Source organism: Anoplolepis gracilipes, chromosome 1, assembly GCF_047496725.1.
Source record: "Anoplolepis gracilipes chromosome 1, ASM4749672v1, whole genome shotgun sequence".
Classification (NCBI taxonomy): Eukaryota; Metazoa; Arthropoda; class Insecta; order Hymenoptera; family Formicidae; genus Anoplolepis; species Anoplolepis gracilipes.
The window spans coordinates 17,285,932-17,305,736 of NC_132970.1; the positions used below are offsets into that span (position 1 = coordinate 17,285,932).

A 19,805-nucleotide genomic window follows, 5' to 3' on the forward strand; every position below is an offset into this window, starting at 1 on the left:
TAAGACAAATTGAGATAATTACAAAGAGATATGTATCTGACGTCAAGTTTATCCTTTACATTGATTTTTATTTATTTTATATTATTTTACTATTAATTGTTTTTAATCAATTAAAAATTTGGATTAACTACTGAATATATTTCTTTTCATTATCGCTTTATTCATATAAGAAAATTTAAGAAACGTTTGCGATACTTTTTTACAGCATGCATTTACGAAATGCAGGCGAAAAGGACATTATCCTTTATATAGAAATAATTAAATTTTGTTACCGTATTGAGGTTAAAATAATTAGAAACGAAAATTACAGAAACTTACAGACGTTGAGAAGAAGGCGCGGAAAATCAGCTCGGTCCGCATGTCTCGGGAAGCACATCAACGGGTCGTATTCAATCACCATGACATTCAGCTCACGACTTTTGCCCCAGGAGGTGAGAGCAGCTTCCAGCCACAACATAAAGTGAACAGGATGCACTGCGCGCAATCTTATACGCTCATGGAATACGGCTTCAAACTCCAAGTTTGTTGCACAATTGCATAGGAGTGCACAATGAAAGAATTTGCCGAACGATAGTATCAATCTTGTCTCGAACTAGCAAAGCCAGAGCGACGTATATTTGTTAATATTAACGATTGTAATTTGACAAAAAAGGAAAAAATTAACAAGAGATAACTATAATATTATTATATATTTTATTGAAAAAAAAATCGATATCAATTTTTTTGACATTTATAATTATATTTAGTGTATATACGGGTGAATTAAATGCTACAAATTCGAACATAATGAATAAAAAATATAAAATTATTATAAAGAAAAAAGCGGATAATATATATATATATATATATTTCATTGAGTCCCATTCGCCGATTCGATCAATTTTTCTATTTAAATGTCCTCCGTATTTTTAAACTCCTTTAATGTACATTTATTACGTTTTCACACGTCAATTGGATCAAGATATACCGTTAATAGTCGGTTGACTTATTGTGACAAGAAGGATGGTTTCATACAACCCGCTATTTCACGCCTGCGGGAGATCTGTCTTGATCAGGATTGCTACTCTTCTCCGTCTCCTTCTTCCTCGTCCTGTGTGCTGGCCCGTCGCTTAACTCGCCGTGATTTGCGTGACGACCGTTTCTGAACGATCCTCAGGAATGAATTATCCCGATAATTTCTACGATTGAGTCATCTTATACCTCTGGCCTCAAACGAGATGCAGATTAATTGTAAGTCACAATCGTATAATTTGTAGTATAATTATCCTGTATTATGAGATTCTCATTATACACCGTGTGCACTTAAGAAAATGATGCAATGCCCTGAGATGAAATAGAGAGGATCTTTCGTACATTACAAATAAATTCATCGTGAATACTATATATGTTGCAAAATTCAAAAATTGTTAAAAAAAGAAACAAAAAAGAAATAGCAGAGGAACCATCTTAATAATATCGATAGAAAAATGGAAGGAATTTTCAAGCACGCAGATTTTTTAACACACAGGTTATTTAAGAAATAAGAAGAACAGGTGATATGTAGCGTTTTACAACTTGGCGAATTTATTTCTAGTCCGTGGAGAATGGAATTTTCCCACTAATACAATGCTATGTGCGGAAAGCATACATGAAATCATCATCGCGCGCGTATCATATTATCTCATCTCTCTTGGAGAGACAGAAACATGAACCTTCCTAACGAGCTGACCGTGTACCTCGGTTGTGTAAAGCTAGCGATACATGCATGGATATCGATGTGTGTGGCAATATGTATATATATAATATATAATGTAATATAATTTTATATTATATAATAAAAAATAAAATAACATTTTTATTATCACTCCTATTATACCGCGTACGAAATGCAGCTCTACACTCGTGAGGCCTATCGGCGGCTACAATACAGAATGACTAAGCGCTATTTTCGATAACATTCGTAAAATAATAATTAATAATAATAATTAATAATATTATTAAAGAATCAATATAATAATAATAATAATAATAATAATAATAATAATAATAATAATATTAAAGACGCAGTGAGATGCGCAATTTTTGCAAGCTATATACAAAGTATGACCGCGATCTCATTCCGTTTTAAGGAGAATCGAAGCAGAATTAAGAAAGAAAGATGAAATCCCGTCTGTATTCCTCGAAGCCACATCGTAAATTTTTTTATACAAATTTTTTTGTATACCAATAGGTATATACGAGTTTTGTCAGCTGAATGGCAGCTCTCGATATTCTCGAGACGCCGTAGCCGAAACTCATACACATTTTATAACTCTTTACATATTTTGTAATTTTTTAACGATGTAAGAGGATGTTATAACCAGATTCATGAAAATTTCTTAATCCTCATTAATATACATGTCCCTTCCCTCCCAAACGCTTTCTCTCCTTTTAATGTACAGTTTAGAAAATATGCCGCACACAAAATATATTAAACCTAATACACGAAAAATATATTCTTTACCGTACACCACATGACAGATACGAATTGAAGATTAGAACGGCAACATCACATGATAATTCATTATCATCATAGAAATGATTTTATCTTTTTTTAAGTAATATATTGTATATATATATATGTTTATCTATAGATCGCTATCCATAGCACAAACACAATATAAATAGAGAAGAAAGTAGGAATACAAGAGACAAAGATATATATATATATATAATATATAAGACACAAATCGAAATGTGACTTTGTTTTTCGGAAAAAGAAATTTGCAATGTATATGATACAGTGTTGTGTGTGATGAAAATTTGCATCTGCGTTTGCATCGGCGAAATACGCGTGAAATTTGAAATGTTGGATAACATAAAATCGCGATAAATAAAATCGCATGACTTTTTCGTTCGTCTCTTTACGTTTTATAGATCCATTACGATAAACGTGTGTCTTGTATTCCTACCGTTTCCTCTAGAAACGAGAACTGAAGGTTTCCGCCGTTTACTCAATACGTATTCAAACACGACGATTATATTTGTGCTCGCCACACGCGCGCTATCCCACACGGTACTCGCGTTTAGCGTTCTGCTCGAGAAGCAAATGGGAATCGGCCATCACCACCTACACCGTCGTGTCGCTTCGCCGACTTCGAAGCGGATATTTCTGTCCGTCTTTCGCTCGCGATTTCGCGTTTTCGAACGACATTTTATCTGCGCCACGGGTTTACATATAAGATAAAAAAAAAAAAAAAAGAGAGAGAGAAAGAAAGAAAGAAAGAAAGATACGATCGAGACGCTCGGAGAATAACGGTTGATCCTTATTCCACTCGAGTTGACAGCGTCTCGGCCGGAATCGAAGAGACACTTTGCCGAGGGTTCACCCACTGGAAACCGATCTCAGCTGACTGGTATTTGCGTCAGCGATACCACCTTGTGTGTACCACGTGGACAAGCCAAGGTTGTCCGGTCTTGACAATCTTGGCGACAATCTCGCCCGCTCGCTCGCGCGAACGATTCGATTTTACGTCTCCGTGCGTGGATCACCTAACAGCGAGATTATACGGATTTTCTGAACGGGGAAGCCGAGTAGCTCTCCGCGGTTGATTGCCAGGTGGTGAGGTCAGGAAGACGTCGCTCCGGGCCTGGGCGTGGTCCACGGTAGCACGCGAGCAAGCGAACAAGCGCATCTTCTGACCGGCGTGATCCCCGTAGAACTAGTAGGTAGGTTATTACGTAGTCCAATTTAGGACGTTAGCCCGAGGACAGCTGCGAAGAACAACGTTGTAGCTTCCGTTATGAAAATGCGGAAGAAAGCGAATCGTCCGTCTTACGGAGTCTTTCCCAATTTGTTTTCCTGCCATCGTGTAATCCATGAAACGTCACTGGCCTATTTAATTTTTTTTTAAAGCTTTCTTGTTTGATCGATTAAAAATATCGTGTGTACTTTTCGTTACCTATTGTGAAAAGATCGCGGAAATTCTTATCGGAATATCTTATTAGAATGTTTCCAATTGAAGAAATATTTAAAATATATAATAGAGAATGGTTAAAAGATTTAAGATGCGTCATAATCAAACTGATAAACAAATTATCTTTCCCAGGTAGCGTTGTATCAATCTTTCTTTCTTTCTTTCTTTCTCATACTCAAATATCTTACATAGAACGTTCATCATTGCTTTTGTAAGCGCTTATGAAACTTCGAATTACACATATATCTATCTAATGTTGTCTATCTAATCGCATATAACGATAAATTCAATTTCGATAATTTTCGACGATCTAAATAACTTACAATTAATCGAGAAAAGACCGATCCAGTCATCCCTCATGGATGAAGGAACTTTGAATTAATGTTGAAAATTAACAAACGATTATAAAGCGTGATTATAAAGCGCGGTATCTCCGCAAACTTTGGCAATATAAATTTCGCTTTAAACATTATGTCGATCACATTTACGAGAGAATTACCCGCTCGGATCGGCAAAATTATGCAGGAAGTTCAATGAGACTATAAGCGTTCGCCGCATCGTATTCCACAAATTGTTGTCATCAGGTCTGCGACGGTGCTTCGTGTTGATCGGATCGACGATTCTTCTTAAAGATGTTTGGCTGACGTTTGGGTGTAGGCTTGGAATACAGGAGGGTGAGAGAAGCAGAAAAAAAATAAAAAAAGCGTGGAGGAACAAACTAAAATGCGAGGTTGGTAGACGAGGTGATGATAATTAAAAAAAAAAAAAAAAAAAAAATTAAAAAGATCGATGGAGCTTCGCGGTTCCCCTGCGTTTCGCAGAGACGCCATCGTCTCCGACGAATGTGACACGTTGTCGCCGACGGATCGACGCGGAGGATTATCGCTTTAATAGAGGAGGAAGATCGGGAAGAACTGGTCGATGAGTGAGTAGAGCATTTGATAGAGAAAGAGAGACGCGTGTCTACGGGAATTTAGGATAGTAGTTGGCCGGATGGCTTCTAATACCTAGAGTAGCCATTTGAATAGCCATTTGAATAGCCATTTGAGTAGCCGTTGGAGCCCTTGTAGGGAACAGAGTGTATGCTCCTGGAACAGAGATGGTCGAAATCGGAAGATGAGGAAAGTACACTTCCCGAGGTAGACCCCTCGCTTTCTTCTCTTCCCCAACCCTCTCTCATTCTATAAATTCTCCTCCTATCTATCAATCATTCTCGCCGCCTCGTTAGAGCCGTGGGACCCGTGCGCGCGGTATGTTAGTTAAAGAAATAGCCGATGATGTGGAAGAAGTCGTAGAGGGTAGTAAAAGAGGCACAGATAAAGTAGACAGAAGAAGAAGAAGAAGAAAAAGAAGAAGAAGAAGAAGAAGAAGAATTACGCAAGCTAGGGCTTTTGCTGTGGTGGCGGTACAATAGTTGTCGATCGCGCTTTCGTCGCGATCAATCGGGTGGGGGGGAGGGGGGAGGGGGGAAAAAAGTGCGGGTGATCAAGAATGAGAGTGCGTGTAGGTTGCAGTTTTTTCGTAGTTGCAATTTTAGTGGTGGTCTGTTGTCTATTGTAAAATTGTTCATGTTGCTGACGTGTGCATTTTGTGTATGTGTCAAGGTGCAGGAAGTTCAGAGAGCTCCCGCTCACCGCCACCCACATCTACAACAGAACAGAAAACAAGACCACCGCCGTTACAAGGTATCCATTAGTATCCACCAGTATTGAAGATTTATTTTATCGCTCGCTCGTTCAAACGCTCTCTCTCTCGCGCGCGCGCGCACACTCGCTCGCGTGTTCCATGCGGGGGCACAGCATTATTTCAGACTGATTTATGGGTCAGGCCGATCCTATATACCGGGCACGGTGTTCGCGCGCGCCGACTCGCGTATCGACTCGACGTGACCTGTAGGCGCCGAGAGAAGGAGTGCAAAGTTCGCGGATTCTCTCGCGGATAGGTACGTATCTATCTCTCTCTCTCTTCTTCTCGCCTCCGGCTCCGGCTCCGGCTCCGGTGGAGAGGCGGATGAAGGTGACACGTTGCAACATTACAAGGCTATCGATGCGAAAGGTCAACGCGGTAGCGGTCTCCTAGTTGGCCGAACCGATGCTTTTGACCTTCTCGAGGCCGGCACTGTAACCGCTTAAGTGATAGTCGACACTAATTCTAACTTTCCCGAACCTATTTTCGCCGAAACTTGAGAAGAGAGTCGATCAAATGTAGAGCAAATAATTAAGCGCAGGGTAAGATGGCCATAGTTTTTTAAAATGCAACAAACATACTTTTATTTTTGTTGTTTTTTTAATAATGTTTGGCATATTATCTTCACTGAAGCTTAAATTACGTAATATTATCGAAATTAAATAGGAAAATAGGAAAATATTTAATAGAAATTTTATATTATCAAAATAATACGACATAAGCATTGGCCATCTTACCCAACTTTTAAGGAAAAGATGACCATAGCGATGGAAAGATGGCCATAATATTTTTAAAAAATAGTGAAAATGAAAATAAAAATTATAGGTCATACAACACTTTACATATCTTTATAATATGTCTAACGTCGATTACGATAGCTTAACTGTAATTTATTCGACGTTATAACAGTTTTTAGTAGACAAATGAAAAATTTTGCAGGTTGTCAAAAATAAAAATATGATATAAGATTCGCAATATCGTTATTTCGAATAATGTATGCACATAAACTACTGTAAATATCGATTATCTTTGATAATGAGTAAAAAAGCGCACTATGTAGCGATTATTGAAAAAATTACAGCCTATGGCCATCTTTTCCGTATGGCCATCATACCCCTAGTTTATCCTATAATAAAGTTAACGTTTTTTTTTCCGTGAAGTTTTTTATGAACATATATCGCTTTTAAAAAGTGTATTCGATTAAAATTAAAATCTCATTACGTCGCTTTTAAACCGATGACCTCCTCATCTATATTACGAGATGACCTTCTCTCTGACACCGTTAAATTAATTTTACGTTTGTAAAAGTGACTCATATATAATCGCATGATTTCTCCACGCGATATTTTTTAAATCGACCTATTCCTTTCTTTTGTTCGTAGAAATTTTTATTTTAACAAAACATATATTTTGTAATATAACATAAAATATTATCTAAAAAAATACTATTTACTGAAAATAATATGGCGTTTGCGTAAATGGTTTGCATTGTTTCGTTTTACATTACATTGTATATTGTATTCTTTTATCTTATAGTTAAAAATATGAATTTCTTACGCATGGAAAACGCTTTGCGAGTGTCGTTAATTAATGATTATATTAAAAGATTCTGGTCGTGAGACGTTTCCGTGATTTATTAACTCTCTTATTTCTATCGTATTCGCTGTATCTTTATTTCATCGCATAAAACTATTCCTTCCACGTTTTGCGATTTCGTCGCGTCAAGCTATCACTCACGATGGATCAAAGTATCACCAAGTTGCTTCACAAAGTGACTCACGGAATGAAGTACCGACTTCACAGCCGATGGTTTTTCTTATTTCTTCGACTTTGCGAAAGGTCGAACCGGTGACCCGACCGGTTTCCTCGAAGCGCTTGCGTCGACTCTTAGCTTAAAGCTTACACGCGCGACTAAGAATCTTTACATATAATACACGTTGCTCAAACTTCAAGTTATTTGTTATCGAAATGCCTATCGATTACAGCTCGCTAGAGAAGCCTATTTATCTATATGAAAGGAAAAAAAAGGAATAATTGCGACAGAACGATTTGCACGATAGTCGATGACGCAATCTAACGACGATTAATTTACAGTATACAGCTTGATTTTTCAAGTTCTCCGTTGACAGAGCTCTGATCGAACCAGTCTCCGTCGCGCGACCGACGACACGGAAAAGTACGCGAAAATATCTCCAATGCCCCTATTACTTTTCTCGCGATTAGAGAGTCACAAAGGAGTCACAAAAAGAGCGACGATTCACGATCGCGATATTCCGCAGGAACATTATTCAGGCCGATATCGACGTCACAGATGTGTGTCTCTTTCATACGCGCGACGTACACTCGAAGGAGAACGATTGCAAGAGACCTCCTAAAGGGTTTCTATCCCTCGGAGATCGCGGCGATTGATCACGCATCGGATCGCGTATGTCCCGTGCGAGCGCACAAAATTAGAAGCAGAAACGGAATCGAAAAACAAAAAACGAAAAAAAAAAGAGAAAAAAACTTATCGATATTAAATGAGGAAAATTTAAAAAAAAAAAGAAGAAGTTAAAACGAGATGAGTGTGTACCTGTGCTGCTTGAAATTATCCTGCCGCTTGAAGGACTTTCCGCAGACCTCGCAGGTGAAGGTCACGTCGTCCTTATGGCTGCGCTCGTGGATCATGAGGTTGTAGGGCTTCGTGAAGCGCCGCTGGCAGTACTTGCAGACGAACTCTACCGTGCACTTGGCGCGCATCTTCTGCCGCCGGCTGAACTCCCTGCCGTGCCCCTCTGTCTCCATCGGCATTATCGCGAACATCCTTATAAATTCCCACCGCTCCTTCTCTTGGTCGAGTCTCTGTCTTCTCCTTTCCCTCCTTCCCGTCTCTTTCTCTTTCTTTCCTTCTCGCTCTCTTCTCGCCGACGCCCGGAGTCACTCCCACCACTTTGTCTGTCTCCCTCTGTTCTCTTTCCTCGGTACGCTTCTCTCTCTCTCTCTCGCTCTCTCGCTCTCTCTCCCTCTTTCTTTCTTTCTTTCTTTCTTACTCCGTCATGTACTTTCGATCTTTCTATCTTTCTCTGTCTCGCATGCAGAGACTTTGGTACGTTCTCTTCTTTCTCTCTCTTTTTCTTTTTATCTGTCTTTCTCAACTCTGTCGTTCCTCGATTCGTTCTCCTCCCGCGTAAAGCTAGTCTCGAACGCAGCTGACTCCTGGGAGTGAGATCACTGCTTGTACCACGTCGCGAGAGGATCCTCTCTGCCTGAAAAGAGCACAGAATCGATGATTCCTTCGATCTGACTCGCTTCAACTGAATCACCCGCGTCGCGCGAAGCAAAGTATTCGCGTATATGTTTGACGATACTTATGGCGAAACGCCCTTCTACGAGCAACGGGTTAGTAATGTCGAAGCAGCTTGTGTAAAGTATTTTGCATTCCTTATCGAAACGCGTAGGCGGAGGAAGGTGCGCGTGTCGATGCGTCTTGCGCGGAACGTCTTGAATCGAATTATTCGCACGACATTTTATTAGGATGACGCTTAAAACTAATATAGAAGAGTACCAATGACACTTTGCGAAGAAAGCCTCTTGTGAGACATAGGTACCTAACCGATCAAATAAGTAATAACTATCGATGTGGAAAGCAATGGATACGTGTCTTAAATTATGTATTTGCAAAAAGTAACAGACAGAAAATCGATTAAATTAATGATCTAATAAATAAAATTGAAAACTCTTAATTTCTATAATATAAATATTAAATAAGCTTTTTTCGTTTAATTTTATTTTACTTTGTAGAATTGTTTTTAATTTGATATTTTAATTGTATAAAAAATTTGCAAAATTATACCTGCGAATAAAAACTGTACATCATAAATCTTGCTCTCAAATAAAATAGAATTAATTCACATATAACATGTACAATTTATGATTATATTAAATATTTAACATAATAAAACAATTAATTTTATAAAATTTTGATTAACTAAGTTTGTATGATTATATTTGTATTTGTATTTAATATTCTATAAAATTTTATTATTTCTGCAAAAAACATAGTAAATAGTTATATAAAAAAAGCTATGAATGAAAAATTATTTTTCCATTGATGCTTTTGCTTAATATATAGTTTAAATTATCCTACACTCCTGGCGCGTCCTGATCCTCCGAAATTACATATTACTTTAACTTTAATCTAGTCTAGTTTTATATATTAACGAAATAATATATATCTAAGATAGATAAGGAAGAAAGCGCAGTAATTATTCATGTTAAATACTATTCATAACTTTTACTCACGCAATTTTGCGTGAATCATGAGAATATCTTCGATGTTTCAAGAAAAAACACGAAAACGAGATTAATTTTTATACTATAATGGCATGATTATTTTTAAATTCTTAAATAGAATTTAAATAAAATGTTATATATGTATATGACTGATATAAAAAGAACCATAACATTCGCCCAATTATATCTAATTATATTATATATGTATATATATCTTCTCTTTAACAGATGTTTTCTACGAATAACTTTTTTAAAAATATCATAAAGTTGGATAAAATTTTCAGCTTCTTCGCAAACACCTTCCTTATGTCTACTTTGACACATTCATAATTTCCAGCATGATTATCCTTGAGATGTCTCTTAAACTTTGGAAATAATTTGAAATCTGATGTAAGCGAATTCCAACACCGAAGCCAAATATTTTCATGTGTCAAAAATTATAATTTATTTTACTGTTATCGCTTCCATATATTTCAAGAAAAGAAGAAGAAATAAAGTAAATAAAATAAAGAAAAAAAACACGGAAAAAATAATTCTTAATAACAAATCATTAATTTTTCTCTTTCTCTTTTTATCTCTCTTGCATGTACATACATACCTGTATATATTAATTGTATTAAGTAAATTATTATAACAAAGAGATGAATTTTTCGTGCAAAAGTATCACTTTTCGAATTCGTCGAGTACGAACGAAGGAATGAGAAGAGGAAAGCTGGTGTTAATAACACGGCTTGAGATCGATGTGTGTTGAGAAAAAAAAAAAGATAGCCCGCAGGAACCAATCGCGACGCGCGTAACCACTGTACGGGAGCCTCGACCAGTCTCGCTACCGGGCTCGCGTATTATTAAGCGTACGGCGCACGCTCGAATAAAGTGGCGTGTCTGAATGAGTAATATAAGCGTGTCTGGGCGTAACCCACATTGGTTTAGCCGTGGACCCCTAACGGGGCGGCGGAGCCTAATCGGAACTGCGCATTACGCGCGACTCCACGCGCGTTCTACAAAAAAGAAAAAAAAAAAAAAAAACGTGGTTTCCTCCCTGAAGAAACCGCTCCAATTTGGACCTTGGCGTAAAATACCGACGTCACGACGCGCGATAGACGGAAACGATATTTTTCCTATTACAAAATCGGAACGACTTGTATTTCATCGTCTCGCAGAGATGGAAGCGCAATCGATTTGTTTAAACGTGACAAAATGAAGATAAAAATATATGTCTCTATTATATCTTTATATATTTTACTTTGACAAAAATGCTGCATATCTATGTGATTGATGAAATTATCAAATATTTGGACAACGAAAATGTATCTTTTATTGTTAGTTTTTACCTTTGGGCCTATGGAATTTATATAGCTTGCGGCTAAAAAAATTACTATCTCTATTTTTCTTATGGTATCTTATAGAATCCTAATCTTATGATATATTTTAAGATATTCTAATGTTTAATAATTTTATCAATCGCATATGCATGCAGTATTTTTGTTAAAGTAAAATATAATAGCTACGAGAAATAAAATATTTTATTTGAAAAATTTTGTTGCTATTTTTGATCTTTATTTTTCACGTTTATACATTTTAAAGAATTTCAATTAATTTAAATATGTTCCCATTTTCTATCTCATATCTGAATAATTTTCAAAAGTGAATGATCCGACTGCTACTAAAGTATCGAAATCAAATGTTAGATTGAAAATTGAAAGTAGAAGAAAAATGGTAACTTGGCCAAAAAGATTTATTCTGAATGTGACGTCTCCTTTTCTCCGAATTTCATCATTAAACGCAAATTTGCATTAGTTCTTCTTATTACCAGATATTGTATGTGAAAATGAACGACACACCACGGCTACTACGTGGCAATCTTGTCGAAGAGTTATGAGGTCGCAATACGCTTGTATTATCCGAGACGGAAGAGACACATGTTTCGCAGAAACAGGTTCTCACTTTGCGCGTGAGGCGAGGTTAATGAGTTGTGCGTTAATGAGTCGGGTGCCGAGGAAAGCGACATTAGCCGTGTAAACGCTCAGGTTTTACACGCGCGCGCACAATGATGCGACACGCAAATAATCTGTTGAAGGTGATGATAAATGGATCACGCTCTCCGATAACAGCCGAGTCTGTCTGGATTTGGCTGCGATTAAAATAATAAAGGTACAGAGAAACGATAATTCCGACTCTTGGCGACACTCTTAGATGGAGAAACGAAGGCTCGTACTGAAGAGAAAAAAATAAAATAAAATCGCGCGCGTAACGAGATGCAAGATGAGTAGCATCGGGAACACGAATAATGAATGTTTTCGCACGTATCGACAAGAGGGCAAAACATCCGTGCCTGCTATTATGTTTTTACTTCGCGAGAGTTCGTACGGTCATCTCCATTTAATGGTATGATAATGTACGATAATGTATGATAATGCGATATTTATGTAGATCGTCATGCTGGCAGAAGATTTGCGGATAGACGGAGAGGTGTTTTGATATGTACGCAAAACTATAATGCGAAAGTGAATTTTGTTGTATCAAAAGAGAGAGAGAGAGAGAGAGGGAGAGAACGCTCAGAATAATCAAGCGGAACTTCTCCTTTCGCATCGTGAGCGGAATATAATGTGATTAGGTAAGCGATTGAAAGAAATTTCACGCGATATAACTTTTGCGGCGATAATCGCGCCGTTCACGAATATCTATAAGTACTTTTGCGTTGCAATTCAAACTGATTAAAAAGAATAAATAAAGAGTTGGATTTTTAACAACTGTCATAGAGCTATTTAATAAAGTGAGACGAATGTATGCGTCCAAGATGGATTCCAAATATTTTCAGATGACAAAACATCCGCCTAAATATATCGAAAGGTTTCTCGAAACCTTTATTCAAAACGAATTCGTCGATACATTTTTCTAAGAAATTAAACTAGGAAAGACACACGAGGTGTCTATCGCAAAGAATGAATAAAGATGCTATATATCTGTACATATATCTGTGAGTTCTGCCGTTGACATTCTTGGACAACCAGCCGACCAGCCGACCAGCCGACCAGCCAAAACTGAAAGAAATGGGACGTAGTCGCGAATGTCCCTTGCTCCTTTCGCGTTGCGGTAGTACGCAAAGGGCGGAGTGCGTGGAAGAAGAAAGCCGGCAGCCAATCGAGGTGGAACGGAGAGGCGACCAACCGAGGGGTCTCGATATACGTGCGTGCACTCATTCTCGCGTGTATGGAGGAATAAAGAAGCGGTAGCCCTCTCGGAGTCGTTGGTTCGTTCGTTCTCCTCGCCGCAGCGTGGAAGGCCGGTAGCCAACCAAAGAAGAGTCGCTACTGTGCACCGCCCTACCGCCGACTACCGGTTTTCGGCCAGTCGCTACTGCACCGCGGCTGGAGAAGTCCACCGAGCGAATGGACCACACCCTTCCTCTCCTCTCCCCCCCCTCCCAACGTAAGACGTATCCCGGGACCCGCGGCGGGTACGCGGACGATCTCACGCAAAGGGCGTTTCTTCTCTGGGAGATTATTCCCTATCGCGTGGTAAGATTCGCGGCGAGGGAAAAAATGGTAGCCCTAGCGATGGACCCCATTTCGACTCGGCGCGAAGGATTCCCGGGCAAATCTAGTCGCGCGGAATCAAATTGGAGATTGTGTAACTAGAAATTTAAATATTAAAAGTTTTTCAACGAAATTACAGGAAATATTTACATTGAGCGTGAATAATGTCAAGGTTAATTTCGATGCGATTGCTATCAAGTTTTTAATTTAACGTTTTAATAAAAAATTGAGAAATCCACGCTAGGAATTATGATTATTGAATTAGAACTCGAGAATGATTATTCGCGTAATGTAAAATACAATACAAGATTACTTTATGTATATCGTTACAGAGAGAAACATTATACAATTGAAAACGTGATAATAAATTACCGAACGGAAAGAAAGCTTGCGTAGAAGATCGAAGATTTCAATGTAGAAATTGTGGACAACCGTTTGAAAGATCATCCAACGACCAATCGGAACGCAGTGGCTACTGCGCACCGCCCTACAATCTGCTACTGGTTTTGACTCCAGCCGCAAAGACTCGAGATATGCAAATGAATATAGGCTACATCTGTTCCCGCCTGCTTGATCCCTGAGATATGCACGCGAGTAGAAAATATGCAAAATGGTACCGAGAAATATCGAATAATACGAATATCTCACCTTCACCCTCTTTATTCAATTTAAATAATAATTGTTTTCGATCATATTGGGGTTGTAGAACGATATACGATTTGCTTTGTCTCTTTTTTGTTATTAATGTAATTTAGAATGTTATTAAATAATGTTATTACATCTGTTTAATAAAGAAAAACTAATTTCCATCTCAAACAAGTAAGTGTCGTATGATTATAGAATATAATTGAAATGATATCGCTCTATCAAAATGATTAAAAATTATAAGTAAATTAATTGACCTTGACTTACCGAGATAGGAGAAATGCGAGTAAAAAGTTTGTCCTCGAACAGTAGTACTCTTCCGTTGAAGATAAATCTGTAAACGCTTCAGCGGACGGTGAACGAAACTCGCGAAACGTGTCTGGACTAAACTGCGAGAAAGATAAACCGCGCGGTATATAGCGTCAACAACTCGCCGCCAACAGTAAACGCCAAACGTGTTACTTAAACGGGACTCGAATTGCTCGTGAAAGTGTTGGAAGATGCTGCGCGTGTGTCTTCCGGGCTGACAGGTCTGGACCGTTTGGGTGCGCGGCGTCGACTGAAGCTTCGTTTGGCCGGTTCGTTCGCTGGTAGCCCGAATAGGTAGGCACACCAGAAGACGGTAGGACGCAGTGTGTAACCGCCGCAAAGGTCTCTTCGTCGTCGTCGTCGTCGTTTCGCTTCTTCTGGTTGGAGGACCGGGAGACACCTCCCTACCGAACCGACTCCCCGATACCCACCAGTTGTCGTTCGTGTGAAGGTAGCCTCCCTCGATTCCACGGGGAACGTCCAGGATATTCCTTCCTCGACCTCGTTGCGGTGGTAGAGGTAGAAAAGAGGCGGCAGGGGCGGCGAGGGAGGAAGAGGGAGAAAGAGGTAAAGAAGGAGGAGGAGGAGGAGGAGGTGGTAGTGGAGAGAAAGATGCGGAGGTGGAACAGGAGCAGAGAAGAAGGAAAATGAGGAAAGAGGGTGACGGCGGGTGATGTCGGTAGAGAGGAAACGGCGAGAACGATGATGAAGAGGAAGGTCCGACGAAGAAGGGAACAAGTGGTAGCGCGTCTTGTCTCGACTCTGTGTGCGTCCTTGTCTCACCCGAACGCCGAATAGCAGCGCGGTTATTCACAAATCCTTCGTCGATGTGGCTTCCTGAGCTCCCGCTCGGTACCCGTTCGTCTTCCCCGCTTTCCCCACGACTGTGTCTCCTAGCGTTGAATCGCTCCCTCTCTTCCACGCTTCACGGGTCCACTTGGCATCCCTACCACCACGACCGGCGTCTGGGTCCGCCCTCGTAACCGTGAGATGAGAGCATCCCTCTTCACCCACGTCGAAACCCCTTCTGGTTTATAATCTCGCCTAGTGTTTCTCATACCCTTCTCTTCGAGTATTCGAATACCGCCGCTTCCTTCCGCCTTTGCCTTTTCCCAAAAGGATACCCCCCGCGGGGGCGGTAGCCAACCCCGGCCGTAAAGGCTACGAAGGTAGCGCTTATATCCAAAAGCTAGAGCCACTGACTCTTGCCGGCGAGCGTTTCATCTACTCGCTTATTTATCTACCTGTGCGTACCTGTCAGAACGTGTCGGAACGTCAATAGTTTTCAGAAAAGAACACTTGATATTTTCCCGAATATACGAGCTAATCTTATTTACTTTCGCGCAAAATTCGAGACGACAATCGATTCTCGTGGAGAAAATCCACGGACGCGAAAATGCCATTTCTCGATTTCTACCACGGTAGGTAAGACCGGGAGAAAGGCAGATATAAAGAAGACGAGGGAAAGAAAGAAAGAGAGAGAGAGAGAGAGAGAGAAAGAGAGAGAGAGAGAAAGAAAAAGAAAGCGAGACAGACAGGTAGACACAGAAGGAGAGACTCTCGCCGCTGACGATGAGAAGCAGATAGTGTGGGAGAAGGTGGAGGTGGAAGGAGCGTGCAAAAGCGAAGAGCGGGGGCTGACACGATGCCGCGGGGGTTCCCAGGGCACGTGGGAAATGCACAGTAGTCGATGTCAATCCCCCCACCATGGGCGACTCGCTCGGGCCCCGCCGGGCCCCACCACGAAGTCGTCGGGAGAGTCGGAGAGCCATCGCCAAGATTCCGGGCGCCGCCCATCGAGATCCTGCGGTATCGCTTCATTGGACAATCCCATTCGGACGGGACGATCGCCTCCCTCGCCGGAATGATCGAGTGGTGGAAAAATTCCACGGGAACGGCGACGACGAGGACGACGAGAACGATGAGGACGACGATGACGACGGACGACGACGGCGATGACGACGATGGGAAGAGGAAGAGAAAGAGGGCGATGAAAAGGAAGAGGGCGAGGGAACGATTGGTAACAAAGGCAACGCCGACGAGCCTGGCATGCGGCGAACCGTGGCCACCGATTCGACTTGCGAAAATGCATCGCCAAAGATGGAGAGATGCATCGAAATGACAATGTAGGAGAGTTTGGAGATAATAGTATTAATTGAGGGTATATATATTCCCCTTAATGGAGAGATCTTGAATGGCAGAAGATACCTTTGAATATACACGGCGTAGAAATACATATTGATTACTATAGAAATAATTGTATTGACACGTCAAAAGTAAATGTATAGTTGCTTCAGTACAAAATAATGATGCAGCGAATTGAGACGTCGATAGCCAGAGATTCAATGTTGCTAATTATGTTGATTTTCTCGTATGTTTCCGTGCAATGTCAAGCATATGTCAAATTTAACTCGATTGTATTGTAATGCAATGTTAAGTGCAACTAATAAGTTTTTAAGTTTTTCGTTGCAAAAGAAAAAAAACATTTCGTGCTCTATAACATAGTTTTATGCGCTCAAGTTGAGATAATTGAGTTTTGCATTATATGGTAATGTGTTGCATCTCGAAAATCTCTTATTAAATTATAAGAGATACTAGATTAATTATGTAAACACGTAACGTTTGCGTGTTTAATACAAGTTTTAAATTTTCGAGAAACTAGAGTAAACGATATTTACATTTTTATTAGAAGATAATATAATAAGGTATTTATACAAAGAAGAGAAAGTTTAATAACGTTAACTGCTTCTCTCCCTCTTCTTCCTTTCTAGCTATTTCTCTCAATAATAATTCGTAAAAAATTTTATAAGCAATCTTATATCTTGCTACATTTCTGCCTTAATGGAAAAATTCCGTATGATATTATTTCTTAAAATTATTTTTATTTGTGTGCGTTCTTGGAGCGAATTTTTGAAATAGTTATTTGCAAATTGAATAAACTGATAATATATAAAATCTAGAAATGATAAAATAATCAATATAATGTACATACAAATATATAATGCAATATAATACTTGATCGATATCGAAAAATAATAATCATCAATTTTTATGTAAAACAATTCACGTTACGACTCGATAATTATTCCAATTTTAAATAATTTCTTTACTGAATTATCATATGGCGTTTGTCATTTTTTCCACAATAATCAAACTTCTTCCATATACATTAATAGATAGTAGATTTGTTTCTTGTGAAAACTCTAAAACGATGTAGCTGAATTTTGGAGGATTCTTGGAGCGAATTTTTGAAATAGTTATTTGAAAATTGATTACGGTCCTTTCTGAGCTTAGAACTAAAATATAAAAGTATGGTGGCATGCCTCGGGATCATCTACGATTAGAAAAAAATAATCTGACCAGAAAGAGTCCGGAAGATTTCCGGTCATAACATCCTTCCGTTGTATACGCGTACATACAAGTATGTATATAGCTAGGAAGACTTCCTCTTTCTAGTCAGATTATTTCTAATCGTAGATAATCCCGAGGCATGCCACTATACTTTCATATTTTAGTTCCAAGCTTAGAGAGGACCTTAATCAATTTTCAAATAGCTATTTCAAAAATTCGCTGGAAGAACGCTCCAAACTTCAGCCACATCTAAAACGCCTAAACTACGTTCGCCTAACTTTTTTCTCAACTTTACGTTAAGTTAGAAGCGGTGCTCAACAAATACACGCAAAGATGTCTGGCCTGTCTAATCAAAAAAGTTCGAAGGGTGTACCGAGAAGTTGCGTTATCTTGATAGATATTCAAGAAAAAAAAAAAAAAAGGAAACGTCGTGCGTATTCGGTGATCGCGCGGATCACAGAGACGCCGCCACCTCTGTTGGCGCAGGAAACGGAAACTGACGGAAACAAAGCCTCGGCAAACAGACGGCATCTCTCACAGGGGAAACGTTACGAGGGCAAATAACGCGCGTCTCTCTCGCCTCGTCGGTTTCTCGCGACAAATATTGTCACGTCCGCGGTAGAGACGGAACGACAGCGACACCGCATCTCGTCTTCGAGGGGCCCTGACGACCGATAGATTAGGGGGCCCCGGGCGCGATACTGTATAAACGACGTCGTCACGAAAGATAACCGAGAACCGATCAAGACAGATCTTGTGTCGAATTAGCAGGTAGATAGGTAGATAGGTAGGTAGGTAGGTAGGTAGGTAGGTAGGTAGGTAGATCGAAGCGTGAGAAAACTGCTTGCGCCGATCTTAGAGATAACGTAATCCGAAAAGAAAATTTGTGAATGGAACTCCGAAAAGTGAGAAACGCCTCCTCTTCGTTTCTGATCGTGCGTCGCGAATGCAAGCGGACAGCGTGAAATTTCTTCTTTCCGAACTTTTCTTCCGACGAACTTGACAAAGTAGCGGTAGCTACCGCGACCTGACGTAACGACAGTTTAAAAAGTACGAATTGTATCGTGACTTTTTGCGATTTAACACGGATAATCGCTCCGTAGTGCGGACGAATTTAGCCGACATATTTTATCCTCTTTCAAGCCACACGACATAAATCGATTATTTCTATCAAAATATACTGACTAATTTATTTCTACTTTTAATATTTCATATACCTAATATTATTTCTTCCTAATGTGTGTGTGTGTGTGTGTGTGTGTGTATATATATATATATATATATATATATATATATATATAAAAATAATATATACAGAGTGCCCGGAAATGACCGGCAAATATTTTGATGGCAGGTTCTTTAAAATATTTTAAGACGAAAAGTTTAATACAAAAATGTCGAGGCTACAATAGTGTTCAAACTGGAAACGATTATATTTCACGAATGGTAGGGCTGAGATTTCGTGCGCTCAGGTACGGAAAAATAACAAATGATAAAAGAATTAGATAAATTAGATAAATTCATAGAAGCACTTTTATCACTTGTTTTTGTCGTACCTGAGCGCGTGAATCTCAGCCCTACCATTCGTGAAATATTATATAATTGCTTCGAGTTTGAAAACTATTTTAGCCTGGACATTTTTTTATTAAACTTTTCGTATTAAACTTAACATGTTTTACAGAACCTGTCATTAAAATATTTACCGGTCATTTCGGGACACCTGTATATACACAGTTGAAAACGTTACTTCATAAAAGTAACGCGTTACCATTACTTTTTTATCGTTATTACAGGATCGTTGTTGTTACAGAATATTCCAATATTCACTGCTACTTAAAATCTATAGTTTATGTTACATATACACTATTTAAAATTTCAATTCGATCAAGAATATCTAATGCGCGTGATCTATCTATTTAACAGGAATAAAGTATATCTATTGAATAAGGATAGAACTAAAGTAAAGATACAACCGGTTAAATTCCTAAAAATTTCCGTAATGTAAAAATGTAACGACGTAAATGTTACGGACAGAAAAAGGTAAAATAATCATTATCAAGAATACGGCATT

At 39.2% G+C, this 19,805-nt stretch overlaps 1 protein-coding gene across 2 annotated transcripts; it reads right to left on the minus strand.

Moving 5' to 3' along the window:
- Positions 1-1,540: 1,540 nt before the first annotated feature.
- Positions 1,541-14,858, minus strand: Drm (odd-skipped family member drumstick). 2 transcript variants are annotated; one of them, XM_072891860.1, is made up of 3 exons: positions 14,342-14,858; positions 8,194-8,866; positions 1,541-5,023 (listed from the first exon to the last, which is right to left on the minus strand). In XM_072891860.1, the coding sequence occupies exons 2-3, from the start codon at positions 8,421-8,423 to the stop codon at positions 4,936-4,938; spliced, it is 318 nt and encodes a 105-aa protein (XP_072747961.1). In that variant the 5' UTR covers positions 8,424-8,866; positions 14,342-14,858; the 3' UTR covers positions 1,541-4,935. The 2 variants fall into 2 exon arrangements, with proteins under 2 accessions (XP_072747961.1, XP_072747970.1); XM_072891869.1 differs by lacking the exon at positions 14,342-14,858 and adding an exon at positions 10,492-10,756.
- Positions 14,859-19,805: the final 4,947 nt, after the last annotated feature.

What these genes read in the sequence shown, in the direction of transcription:
- Drm (XM_072891860.1), bottom strand. Translation starts at nt 8,423, where the DNA reads ATGTTCGCGATAATGCCGATGGAGACAGAGGGGCACGGCAGGGAGTTC. An exon ending in GATAATTTCAAGCAGCACAG is followed by an intron (nt 5,024 to 8,193) that starts GTACACACTCAT and finishes TCTCTGTTCCAG; the next exon opens with GAGCATACACTCTGTTCCCT.